The sequence below is a fragment of the Dama dama genome, chromosome 18, assembly GCF_033118175.1.
Source record: "Dama dama isolate Ldn47 chromosome 18, ASM3311817v1, whole genome shotgun sequence".
In the NCBI taxonomy this organism is placed as follows: domain Eukaryota; kingdom Metazoa; phylum Chordata; class Mammalia; order Artiodactyla; family Cervidae; genus Dama; species Dama dama.
Window position 1 is genome coordinate 92,634,859 of NC_083698.1, and position 13,768 is coordinate 92,648,626.

Here is a 13,768-nt window from a genome sequence, read left to right on the forward strand (position 1 = left end):
TAGATTGCTGTGTCTGGAGTGGGCTTTCTGTATTCTGGAGGTCTGTGGTTCCTTTTTATTGTGGAGGATTTATCCAGTGGGTGGGATTAGACGATTGGCTTGTCAAGGTTTCCTGGTTAGGGAAGCTTGCGTCAGTGTTCTGGTGCGTGGAACTTGATTTCTTCTCTTTGGAGAGCAATGGAGTCCCCAGTAATGAGTTTTGAGATGGGTCTATGTGTTAGGTGTGACCTTGGGCAGCCTGTATGTTGACGTTCAGGGCTATGTTCCTGTGTTGCTGGAGAATTTGCATGGTATGTCTTGCTCTAAAACTTATTGGCTCTTGGGTGGTGGCTGGTTTCAGTGTAGGTATGGAGGCTTTTGGACTGTCACTTATTACTTAAAGTTCCATGTAGTCAGGAGTTTTCTGGTGTTCTTAGGTTTTGGGCTTAAGTTTCCTGCCTCTGGATTTCAGTTTTATTCTTCCTGTAGTCTCAGGACTTCTCCAACTATACAGCACTGATAATAAAACTTCTAGGTTAATGGCGAAAAAATTCTCCCCCATTAGGGACACCCAGAGAGGTTCACAGAGTTACATGAAAAGGAGAAAAGGGAGGAGGGAGATAGAGATGAGCACGAGGAGAAAAAGGGGGACTCAAGAGGAGAGAGACAGATATACGCAGCTGTCTGTTCCCAGAGTGTTCTCCGTATCTCAGACACCTACAAAGATTCACAGAATTGGATTGGGAAGAGAAGGGGAAAGGAGGAAATAGAGGTGTCCTGAGGTAGAAAACAGAGAGTCAAGATTGGGAGAGAATAATCGTCAGTTTAAAAATAGGGCTTCTCTTCCTTTTTTTTTTTTTTTTGTAACGTTATAGTGTATTGAAAATGAAAATTAAGGAGTAGTAGAGGAGTACTAGAGGACTTTAAAAGAAATAAGAGAAAAAGAAAAATAGAAAAAAGAAGAGAAAAAGGAAAGGGAAAAAAAAGAAGAAAAAAGAAAAAAAAAAGAAAGAGAAAAAAAATTTTTTTTTCCTAATTAAAAAAAATCATAAAAATCTATGAAAATGAAAGTGAAGGAGTAATGGGGGAGTAATAGGGAATTTTAAAGGAAAATAAAAGAGAAAAAATAAAAAAGAAAAAACAAAGAAAAAAAAAATTTTTTTTTTTCTTCCTTACTTAGAAAAAAAAAAAAAAAAAGTAAAAATATATCTAGGAATTTCTCTGGAGCTGTTGCGGACAGTGTGGGTTCGGCTCAGTTTCAGATAGCTCCTCGTTCCAGCTTACACTTCTCGATATCTATAGGGCCCTTCCAGGGTAGTCCGTGTTTTCTAGAGGGATTTTAATCTGTTGCACCAGTCCCTTCTGAAGCGGTTCCCTTTGTTTATTTGGCTTCTGTTTGCAGGTCTCTTCAGAGCCTCATTTCCGCCCTGACACAGGCGGGCGGAGGTGGACTCTTATTCAGGTAGCTAGTTCCGTCGCTCTGCGGGGCGGGGCTGGCGCCGCGGGGAGGGGCTGGCGCTGCCGGGAGGGGCTGACGCTGCTTTCTCCGTCTGCGCTGCTCAGGATCCCGGCTGCTCTATATGGAGCGTGTCCCGCGCTGCGCGAGGTTTCAGCCCTCGGGTGTTTCACAAAAGCGCGGAACGAAAAGCTGCGCCTGCTCTCTGTGCCTTCCCCGTCAGAGCGGTCCAGGCAGCCAGGGGCTTGGGCGCACTCTCCCGAGGTGTGGCGCGCCCCCTCCCTTCCGCGGACCCAGTCTCAGTTTCCGCTGGCGCCAGTCGGGTGCGCGCGCCTTCTGCCCTCTGCATCCCCAGCCCCAGTCCCCGCCCGCGCCGGTCGGGTGCCTGCGCCCTGTGTCTCGCCGTGACCTTCCCCTCCCCGCTGCCTCCTGCCTCCGGCGGGGCTGGGCCGGTCCGCAGCCTGCGAGCTCCTCTCTGGACTTTCTCGGTCTCTTTGTTCTGCGAACGGCCGGCAGTGTGTTCAGGCCGGTTAATTTTCTCTCTCTCTCTTGGTCTCCCACAGTTCAAGTTGGCAACTCACAGAAGCTCCCTCCGATTGTCCTCAGGGCACTCAGGCCCGGACCCTACCCCAAGCAATGCCGCCCAAGACTCCCTTCCCGGGACGGATCTCCGTCCTCAGCTCTTTTGTCTCACTTTTTATCTTTATATTTTGTCCTACCTCCTTTCGAAGACAATGGGCTGCTTTTCTGGGCGCCTGATGACCTCAGCTAGCGATCAGAAGTTGTTTTGTGAAGTTTGTTCTGCATTCAATTATTCTTTTGATGAATTTGTAGGAGAGAAAGTGGTCACCCTGTCCTACTCCTCTGCCATCTTGGCTCCTCCTCCTGTCTTTGCTTTTTAATATGCTGTCTAGGTTGGTCATAGCTTTTCTTCCAAGGGGCAAGCGTCTTTTAATTTCATGACTGTAGTCACCATCTGCAGTGATTTTGGAGCCTAAGAAAATAAAATCTCACTGTTTCCATTGTTTCCCCATCTATTTGCCATGAAGTGATGGGACTGGATACCAAGATCTTAGTTTTCTAGATGTTGCATTTTAAACCAACCTTTTTACTCTCCTTTCACATTCCTCATTCACTTTCTGCCATAAGGATGGTGTCATCTGTATACCTGAGGTTTTTAATATTTCTCCCAGCAGTCTTGATTCTAGCCTGTGCTTCATCTAGCCCGACATTTCTCATGATGTACTCTGCATGTAAGTTAAATAAGCAGGGTGACAGTATACAGCCTTGACATACTCCTTTCCCAAAGTGGAACTCACAAGAAACTGTGGAAAATTCTTAGAGAGATGGGAGTACGAGACCACCTTACCTGCCTCCTGAGAAATATGCGTGCAGGTCAAGAAGCAACAGTTAGAACTGGACATTGAACAACAGACTGGTTCCAAATTGGCAAAGGAGTATGCCAAGCATTTTATGTGTGTTTATTTTAATTCTTTGAAGCAGATTGTATTGTTATACTTATTTCACAGTTGAGTGAAATACAGTTTAGCAAGGTTAAGTAACTTAACAGGGTCACATAGCTGGTTAAGTGGTAGATTTGGTTTTAAGCACGCACTTTTCGTATTTCTAAATTGCCCTCTCAATTTATAGTTCTAAGGTGGGGCACATGAATCTTTAAAATAGTTCCTCAAGTGATTCCTATGTATAGATCAGTTTTTCCTCTTAATAGAATTTTAGCTTAAACTGAGAAGGAAGAGGAGTATGTAATTTGGGGGAGGAAGTAAAACATTGTGGTCAGGGTTGAGAATTCAGAATTGGAGATGTTGGAGGTGGAGTATTTCCAAAGAAGAAAGAATGTCAAAGAGCAATACATAGAAGTCATTGAAATTAAGGAGACTGAGAAAGACCGTGTAATGGTAAAAGGAGTCATTAATATATCATGATGAAACATGTTAAGTGTTAGTGCAGAGTAAGATTGTATCATCGGTAGCTAACATTTTGTGATGGTGTAAGAAAATCATGGAGCTTGTGTCAACTTTGATGAGAAAAGGGGAGAAAGTGATACAAATATACAGAATGACCCTTAAAATACATTTTAGTGAAATGCGCAGAGAATATTATGAAGCTGTAGTTAGCAATAGGCCTTTGGGCACTGAGACCACATCTGTGTTTTCCCCTTCATAGCCTCATTGCCTTCTATTTTTTTTTTATGGGTGAACGATAAATAAAAAATCATGAAAATGCTGTGGGATCTAAAATGCATAGAGGAAAAACTGACAGAATTGAAATCAGTGAAAAATTCAACAATTGTAAAGTTGAAGATTTCAATACTCTTTTTTTTTTTTTTTTTTATTAGTTGGAGGCTAATTACTTCACAACATTTCAGTGGGTTTTGTCATACATTGACATGAATCAGCCATGGAGTTATATGTTTCAATACTCTTTTAAAATAATTAGTGGAACAACTGGACAGAAAACCTATGAAACTTGAACTGTACTATCAAGTACCATGACTTAACATGACTACCACAATCAGAATACAGATTCTTTTATGTACATTGACTATCATGGTAGATCATAGACTATGAAGTTCAAGTCTCAATACATTTAAAAGGACTGAAATCACAAAAAGTATGTTCTCCATCCATAACAGAATTAAATAAACAACAGGAAGAAATTTTGGCACGTCTCAAAATATTTTTAAGTAAAACAACAAAGTTCTAAATACACCATGGGTGTAAGAAGAAAGACCTAAGATCAACAATCAAAGTTTGTACACTAAGATCGTAAAAAAGAAAGGGGAAAAATGATAGAGTGAAAAATCAAATAAAAATCAGCAGAAAATTTTAAAAAAGTAATGATGTTAAAATTGGTTCTTTGAGAAGATCAAAAACTAATAAATCTTTAGCTAGACTGATAAATTAAAAAGGGGAGAACTCTCAAAAAATGATGAAATTAGGAGTCAAAGAGAAGGCATCACTGTAGACCATGTAGAAGTTAAAAAAATTGTGATGAATAACCCCATTTAGACAACTTAGATGAGGTGGACAAATTCCTAGAAAGAAACAAAATACTGAAACTAGTTCAGGAAGAAATAGAAAATCTAAATTGTCCTATAGTAAGTACAGGCATTTCTCATTTTATAGCAGTTTGCTTAATTGAGCTTTGCAGACATTGCATTTTTTTTAAAAATTGGAGGTTTGTGGCAATCCTATGTTGAGGAAGTCTTTTGGTGCTCTATGTTCAATAGCTTTATTTTAAAATTACAGTATGTACATTTTTTCAGACTTAATGCTATTGTACATGTATAGTGTAAACATGGAGAAGGCAATGGCACCCCACTCCAGTACTCTTGCCTGGAAAATCCCATGGATGGAGGAGCCTGGTGGGCTGCAGTTCATGGGGTTGCGAAGAGCTGGACACGACTGAGCGACTTCACTTTCACTTTTGACTTTCATGCATTGGAGAAGGAAATGGCAACCCACTCCAGTGTTCTTGCCTGGAGAACCCCAGGGACCGGGGAGCCTGGTGGGCTGCCGTCTATGGGGTCGCACAGAGTTGGACACGACTGAAGCGACTTAGCAGCAGCAGCAGTGTAAACATACATTTTATATGCTCTTTGAAACAAAATCTTGTGACTTGCTTTATTGCTATATTCACTTTATTGGAATGGTCTGAAACTGAACCCACAGTATCTTCAAGTTATGCCTATAAATTAAATAATTAAAAAAATTCTTGCACATACATAATTATACAAGTATTTTATCAAGCATTTGAAGAAGAAATAATACCAATTTCTGTTTCGGAAAACAGAGATGAGGAAACATTTTTCAGCATATGCTGTGAGTCCACTATTACCTTGATAAAAATTTGCGATAGCAGAGGAGACTATAGATCAGTGTTCTTTGTGAACATAGATGCAACACCCTCAAATGATGTACTAACAAATTGAGTCCTTTAACATATAAACTGTGTTATGTACGACAGTTAACTGGGATTTATCACACACAAAAAAATCAATTAATGTAATATGCCAAATTCATAGAATAATGGGAAAACCCATATAATTATCTCAGTAGATACTGGAAAGCACTTGATACCCACTGATGACTGAAAAAGCAAAAGCAAAACCTTTTAGCAAAATAGTACTAGAAAGGAACTTTCTCAATCTAATAAAAGGCTCTGTAAAAAATCTGTAACATAATAAGGGAAATTTTTGGAATGTTAGAAGTATTTTAAAATGACTCTGGTGCTGGTTGCACAACCTATACATTTATTTAAAAACTTAAAAACATGGCAATTATGGTATGTAAATTGTACCCCAGCAATGCTGTTCTAAAAATACAGGATAAAATCAGATTACAAATATTCAAAAATAATGTCCTTCACAGTATCCTTCAGAGAACTCCTAGACAAACACTTAGCAGTCCTAATGGAAGTTAATTAGTGTATAAATCAAGGAAATCTCATCAGCATTATTTCCCCTTTCACAATTATGTATTTGAGGGTGCACATGAATATTCATATGCTTCACAAGGGATTATATTCCAAACTAAATTTATTGTTCCCATCAAACTCATTTTTCCTGTATTCCTGATCATTGTTCATGGAACCATATTCTTTTAGTCCCTTGAATGTGCAGTCTTTTTTGCCATTTTAAAACTTGTCTTCTTTCCTTCTGGAGTAGCTGGTTAAATTTTTTCATATTTTTTCTAGACATCAACTCAGAAATGTATGCCTAATTGTAAAGACTCATTACCACTACTTTAGCTTAAGATCCTTTTTGTTTTTTAAAATTAATCTTGGTAGGTTTTTTTTTTCCTTGTCCCCTCCCTTTATCTTATTTCTTTAATCATTCATTTTTTCCCCACAAATCCCATTGCCTTCTAATCTATTATTGTATATTCTAGCAGATTAATTTACTTAGATTATATCCATCAACTTTTTATTTACCTATTGAAAGCTTTTCCCTGCCTCCTCATTCTGTATTTGACTTCAGTACTGGGGTTACAGACCCAGAGAAGTTTGTGGATTTCCCACCTTTCCAGGCTTCTCTCTCAGGCTTCATTTTTATGTTACCTGAACTATTTTGTAGTTAATGGAAGACACCTGAAATTTCCCCAACACCATTTCTTAATTTTTTCTGTTCTTTCTGCCTTTTTTTTTTTTTTTTTTTGCTTTTTACACATTATAAGATTGTATTTTTGTCCTATAGTGCTGTGATCTTGAAACTCTTTGTTGTCCTATGCATGCTTAATCTCTTCAGTCGTGTCCGACTCTTTGCGACCCTATGGGCTGTAGCCCACCAGGCTCTGCTTATCCATGGGATTCTTCCAGGCAAGAATACTGGAGTGGGTTGCCTTGCCCTACTCCTGGGAATCCTCCTGACCCAGAAATCAAACCCTTGTCTCCTGTGTCTCTTGCATTGCAGGCGGATTCTTTACCCACTGAACCACCTGGGTGGGAGCAATCTTATCCTTCTGTAAGTGCTCACAACAATTTCTTTGACCCAATGCTTTCTACTTTCTCTCTTGTGTTGTAGCCATCCTTGTGTCTGTATGAACAGATAAGCAAATTGAGGGGAGGATTGATTGATTTGGCTTGATTTGACTTTTAATTCCTTTAAAATTTTAATTTATATGTAGTAAAATTCACTTGTTTTGATATTAGGAGTTTTTTTTAGTCTTGTTTCCATACCCAGGACAGTACTTTGCATATTTTACATATTAAGTAAATATGTTTAAAGTGAATGAAAACTTCTTCTGAAAGCTGTCTAAAATTGGGATTTCTTTGTTAAAAACTCTTCTTTTGAGGGGACTGAGGGAAGCTAAATGTCTCTTTGAGACTTTTCTTATCAGGAATTTGACAGAGGACCAGAAAAATACGTGTGTAACTCTTGGAATTTTTTGGTTTCTTTTTCTTTGAACACTAAGAAACTATTCACAAGACCATATACATAGTAGTCTTAATGATACAATTGCTACTGATAATGAATATAGTTAAGCCTTTTATTTGCAGAATGACTGTTTTTCTTATGGCAGAATATTTTAGTCTTTAGGGGAACAAGACTGCTATTTTCAAAAGATAACTTTTTCTGTTTTTCTTTGTTACTAATATTTCACTCATTAGCAACCTTATGGGGGCAATCTGATAGTTTGTAGTAATTGTAAATAGTGGTCCTCAGTTTTTAAAATATCATTACATTGTTGCAGTCTTACTGTTTAATGTGTGTGGAATCAAGGTGGTAGTCTGAGGGGTGTACTACTCTGATTTTGCCCTTCCTCTTCCTCCGGATTTCTGTTCTCAAATTCTGGACCTCCTGGTCTGCCTTTACCTGGGCCTTGTGTCCACCATCCAGAGAGACTGGAGTTTCTGCTTGGTTTCTACTCTAACGCCATGGTCACTGGAAGGGGTTCTCTGGGGGGAAAGCCAAGGGAGCTCACCAAGGGTGCTTCCTTTCTTCCAGGTTACTGCCTAATTTGGTTCCTCTCCAGCGTCTTCAACTTCTGTTTTGTTTTGTTTTTTTTTAATTTTTTTTCCAGGTTTTATAATTATTATCAGTATGAGGGTTAATCCATTGGAAGCCACTTTGCTGTTCCTAGAACAGAAACTCCTGGGCATCTGTATTTTAAAAGAGCAAATTATTAAAAACTGCAGTATTTATTATAGGCATATACAAGGTACCACATAAGGAAGTTGAGCCTTAGTTCATAGTGGGAGCTCAAGGTGATTTTTTTTTTTCCCCACCTTAGTACTGCTACCATCATGTAGTAATCTAATTCTCAGATTCACGGTGGAGAGGGGGTTGGTAGGGGGACACAAATACAGTATGGCGTTGATATAAATCATTGAACATCTGAAGGTTGTAGTCTGGAGAATCGCTCTCCTAGTTGCAGGGGTTGAAATCTGCACAAACTACTACTCCTGTTTTCGTAAGATACAGTGTTTTACAAAAAGAGTATTTGTGATATAAATGTCGCTAGATGCATATTTGTATATTATTAGTATATATTTATTTATACATAGAATATATACATAGAATATATTCTGTATACATAGAATATATACATAGATGCATATTAGTATATATTCATTTATCCAGAGATAGCTTAGTGAAGAAACAAAGACTCATTCAGATTATTATAAGGAAAAAATAAGGAAAACATACTAAAGACTGTAAGGATATATTGCGGGACCCAAAGGTAGAAAGTCTAAGACCTTATCAGATAAGTTTGAGACCTTTACACCGTGGAAAACTTAGTTTGCAAACTGTGAATCTTTCTCCTGTGAGTCTTCTGTTTCTCTCTGGTCCTCTGGTTCATTCTTTATTCTCTCTGTGCAGATTGGCTTTCTGTGATTTTTCATCCACATGGTAAAAGATGGTTGCCCCAGAGTATTTACATCTCCTCACTTACATTCACCAGCACAGGCTGTATCCCACTAACACATTCCTGGGAGAGAGAAATCTGACTGGCTGATTGAGGGTTGGCTGTTTCCCTGGTAAGGTAGATTCTGACCTAGAGAGAGCCGAGGGTACAGGCCTGGCTCCTCCCATGTCCATTAATGGCTGGGAAACAGTCCTTATGTGAGGTGAGGATTTTGTAAGCTGGAAGACACTAAAAAGGATTTACCATATTAAGTATCTAAAAGGATCTTGATGTTTCAGAAAGTAGCTAGTTGGATAAATGGAGAAGCTGATAATAGGAGATGTGTTAATTCTAAGTCTGTAAATCTTGCATTTATTTTAAAACAAAACTCTTCATGTATAACCACAAGCAGCCATAGTTAATATGTTGAATAAAGAGGACTATATAGTAAATGAGGGATTCATTCAGAATGATGTTATCAGTGTTAGAGCATGTTATAAATCTCAACATCTTGGCCCTGCTTTATATATCATGAAATTTCTGACTAGCATCTTAGCAACTGCTGATCAGTATTCTAGCAGAAGAGATGGCCTGACCATCCCAGTTTGTATGCTCTGCTAAAGCATTATATTTCTTTGCTTCTACCACAGAACCATCTAACATACCAGATACCCAGTAAATACATTTGAATCATGATATCACTGGTATATATAGATTTTTCAGGTACTTTTCAACTATATTTTCATATTTCTTGTCTTCAGTTTTATTAAGTTGAACAGAAAGGTGGGGTTTTCCCATAACACCATATAGAAAAACCCTGAACAAACATTTTGGCCAACCCAGTACAAATGAACACCTTTTAAGTTAAACTTAAAGCACAGATATTAACTATGCCTTTTAATTTTTTGAACTCCTGATCAACAAGAAATAGTACTTCCTGGTACTTACAAAGAGAAAAAGGATGCATGTTTGAGATTAGAAGGAATATAAAGCCAAGAATTATCTTCTGCAGACTTTCTGTGGGCGGAATATATTTGATACTATATGAATGCCCTCTGACCCCAGAATTCCAATCTTGGGTGATTTTCCCCAGGCAAAAGACAAGCTGTATAGCTTATTTCTTTTCATAAAAATGGAAATTTGAACTCATCTGTGAGCACTTAGGAAATTTATGTACAATTTCGAAGATGCAGTATGTTATCCACAATGATGTAGAATCACCAAGAAATGATATGGTTATATTTTAATACCAAGCATCTGGTGTTTGTGTCAAGACTCTGTAGTAGAAGATTTAACCTAATTCAGACACATTTCAGGCATCGTAGAATAGGGGCTATTTGTTCTTTGAGATATTGAAAAAAAAAAATTACACCTTTGCCAATTTGAGTGTCAACATAAAACTTTGCCTGTTTTAAAGCAGTATTTTTCAGCTGGTGGTGAACGTTATTAGGAAAGAGAGGGAAACACAACGAAGGAAGGAGATATCACAGAGCCTGTGGTTAAAATTGCACCTCTCCCTTTCTTTCTTTATTCTCAGTGTAGGTTTTTGTACTCTGGACTCATTTATAGGGCTCTTTCTGCTTTGGAGAGTATCGCTGATTTGCATCTAACAACATATATACATCAAGGCTTCTCATCACTTGCTTTATAAAAAATTCAGTGGTTCCCTATATTTTTTGGTTCACTGGTATGTTGCATAGCTGTGGTGGAAGTAAAGAAATATAATGCTTTAAGGAACATAAAGTTCCTCCTATTTATTAATGGTGAGTCATCTTTTCATTATAACAGCTAACAGTATCGGGCAGTTTTGGGTGAATACTTATTTACTGATATGTAAAGTGGGTACTTGAGGAGCTCAGAAAAGGAGACAGCTCATCTCCAGTGGCCTGGGAAAGGAGTTGTTGAAGTGAAAATATTGGAACTGTTTTTTGGAAGGGTCTGTTAGGAGAGAGGGTAATCTAGGATAGACATTCCAGAAATGAGAGGGCCCAGGCATATACAGGCGAAAGTTAAGTCTGTGATCTTGATTGGAGTGCTGGCTTCATCTTAAGGAGAATAAGATGATTGGAATATTGAGGTCAGATTGTTGTAAATGGTGAGATGAGGAGCCTTGTGACGGTAGCAGCAACTGTGTGTGGTTTTTTTTTTTTTCTTTATGATTTTTATTGGAGTTGAGTCAATAATGTGTAAGTTTCAGGTATACAGCAGCATGAATCAGCCATACATAAATCCATCCACTCTTTTCTAGATTCTTTCCCCAGGCAGGCCATTTCAGAGTAGTGAGCAGAGTTCCTGTGCTATCCGGTGGGTTCTTCTTAGTTACCTATTTTATGTGGGCTTCTCTGGTGTCTCAGATGGTAAAAGAATCGCCTGCAATGCAGGACACCCGGGTTCGATCCCTGGGTCAGGACCATCCCCCGGAAAAAGGAATGGCAACCCACTCCAATTATTCTTGCCTGGCGAATCCCATGGACTCAGGAGCCTGATGGGGTGCAGTCCAGGGGTCGCACAGAGTCAGACACAACTGAGCGACTCACACTTTCACTTTGTTCTTTGTTTAGTGTGTATATGTCAATCCTAATTGCCCCTTTGCTCCCTGGTAACTGTGCACGTTTGTTTTCTATGTCTGTAACCCTATTTCTGTTTTGTAGATAAAGTCACTTTTACACTTTTTTGGAGCAACATTTTTTTTTTTTTTTTTAAGGAAGACCACTGTATTGAAGGTGTAAGAGGATTGGAAGAATAAGAGATGGGAGACAGAGAACTCAGTGAGGAAAACTGCATGAGTTGAACTAACGTGGTGACTGTCAGAATGGACCAGAAGGGGCAAATTTACAGAATTGAGAAAGAGATTAATGAATTTGGACACTAACTCCTTTGTGAATACAAAGGATAAGGGAATGTATTAAAGATTGTTCTGAAGTTTTAAACCAAACCTGGAGATCAGTGACAGTAAGAAAATACTAAACAGAAAGTTGAAAGAAGGAATTACTAATTTTTATGGGAGGAAGATTTAGGTTTCAGAATTTGGGATTGATTTTATGTGAAATAAGTGAATAGGTCAGGCATGAAGTCACAAATGTAGGATTGAAGCTTGGGAGAGAAAAGAGGGATAAAGAACACATTATGGTAGGGGACATAGTATGTGTGGAGACTGCTTTTTGAAGTTTAGAACCAAAAGACAGAAAGGAAAAAAGATAATAGATTGTGAGAACCAAAGCAAGATATTTGTCGACAAAAAAATGTATTAGAAATAGTACATGTGTTTAGATAGAATGGGAGAAGCTGGTGAATAGAAAGGCTAAGAATCCTGAGCTCTAATAATTAAGGGGATGTGGAGAAAAAGAACAATGATCATAAAACACCTGGATTTTAAGGATACTGCTTACTTATGTCCTGGTCAGCCAATATTTTATTATAAAAGGACAGTCATTGATTTCTAGGACAATAATTACTTCAGAAGAATTACTTTGGTGTAGTGTGGCTTCGGTAGAAACATAATTCTGTCATGTTGGTGTAATAAACAACGTTTAAGTGAAACCAGGGTATTTGTAGACATCATTCTATGTTGAAATTTGAAAGATGTCAACAAGTTGAAATTCTTATCTGATTTACTCACGTTGTTTTGATCACAGATTCCTGCAAACGTTATTAACATCAGTGCTAAATCTGCAAAATAATTGAGTCCCTCACTGGAATTGTTACTAGAGACCCAGTTCAATTGTCTCTCTGACTATTGTGCAATTTGGGTGATATATTAACAGAGATAGTACTTGTCATTTTATTACTTCATCAGCATACTGAGTAATACTCCAGGGACCTCATAAAGAAGAAAAAGAAAACTTTGACCAATCCCTTAACATGTTTTATTCTTTCCCAGTGAACTCTTTATTGTACAGAAAATAAAATAAAGTACACTTATTGTGCAGAGGATCAAATAAAAGAAGCCCATAGGGGCTTCTCTGATGGCTACAATGGTAAAGAATCTGCCTGCCATCGCAGGAGATGCAGGTTTGATCCTTGGGTCAGGAAGATCCCCTGGAGAAGGAGATGGCAACCCACTTCAGTATTCTTGCTGGGAAATCCCATGAGCCTGGTGGGCTACAGTCCATGGGGTCTCAAAAACGTCAGACACAACTTAGTGACTAAACAGCAACAACAAAAGTCCATTCACTGACAGCTGTAATCAGTCTCATTGATAGTTTTTATGCAGTCAGTGAGAGTGGACTGCCATGGGCAAGAAAACAGACTGGTGTGAACTAAACCTCAGTTGAAATCCTGACCTGTTACACTGTAAATATAAGACCTTAGGCTAGTTTCTTCTTCCCTCCTTCCTTCCCTGTCTTTTTCTTTTGAGTTTTTTAAAGAGCATTTTAAAGCTCATAGGAAAAAAATATTTCACACAAACGGAGACCAAAAGAAAGCAGGAGTCGCAATACTCATATCAGATAAAATAGACTTTCAAATAAAGGATGTGAAAAGAGACAAAGAAGGACACTACATAATGATCAAAGGATCAATCCAAGAAGAAGATATAACAATTATAAATATATATGCACCCAACATAGGAGCACCACAATATGTACGGCAAATGCTAACGAGTATGAAAGAGGAAATTAATAGTAACACAATAATAGTGGGAGACTTTAATACCCCACTCACAACTATGGATAGATCAACTAAACAGAAAATTAACAAGGAAACACAAACCTTAAATGACACAATGGACCAGTGAGACCTAATTGATATCTATAGGACATTTCACCCCAAAACAATCAACTTCACCTTTTTCTCAAGTGCACACGGAACCTTCTCCAGAATAGATCACATCCTGGGCCATAAATCTAGTCTTGGAAAATTCAAAAAAATTGAAATCATTCCAGTCATCTTTTCTGACCACAGTGCAGTAAGATTAGATCTCAATTACAGGAAAAAAATTGTTAAAAATTCAAACACATGGAGGCTA

At 38.3% G+C, this 13,768-nt stretch overlaps 1 protein-coding gene across 4 annotated transcripts in view; it reads left to right on the plus strand.

Moving 5' to 3' along the window:
* The window catches only part of EXOC4 (exocyst complex component 4), an 809,489-nt gene that overhangs the window by 198,296 nt on the left and 597,425 nt on the right, over positions 1-13,768 (plus strand). For 2 of the 4 annotated variants that reach the window (XM_061165832.1, XM_061165833.1), the window contains exon 8: positions 6,867-6,917. The exons of the other annotated variants lie outside the window; for them this stretch is intronic. In XM_061165832.1, the coding sequence (XP_061021815.1) occupies positions 6,867-6,917 (51 nt within the window). The remainder of the gene's footprint in view (positions 1-6,866; positions 6,918-13,768) is intronic. 4 annotated transcript variants of the gene reach the window in all.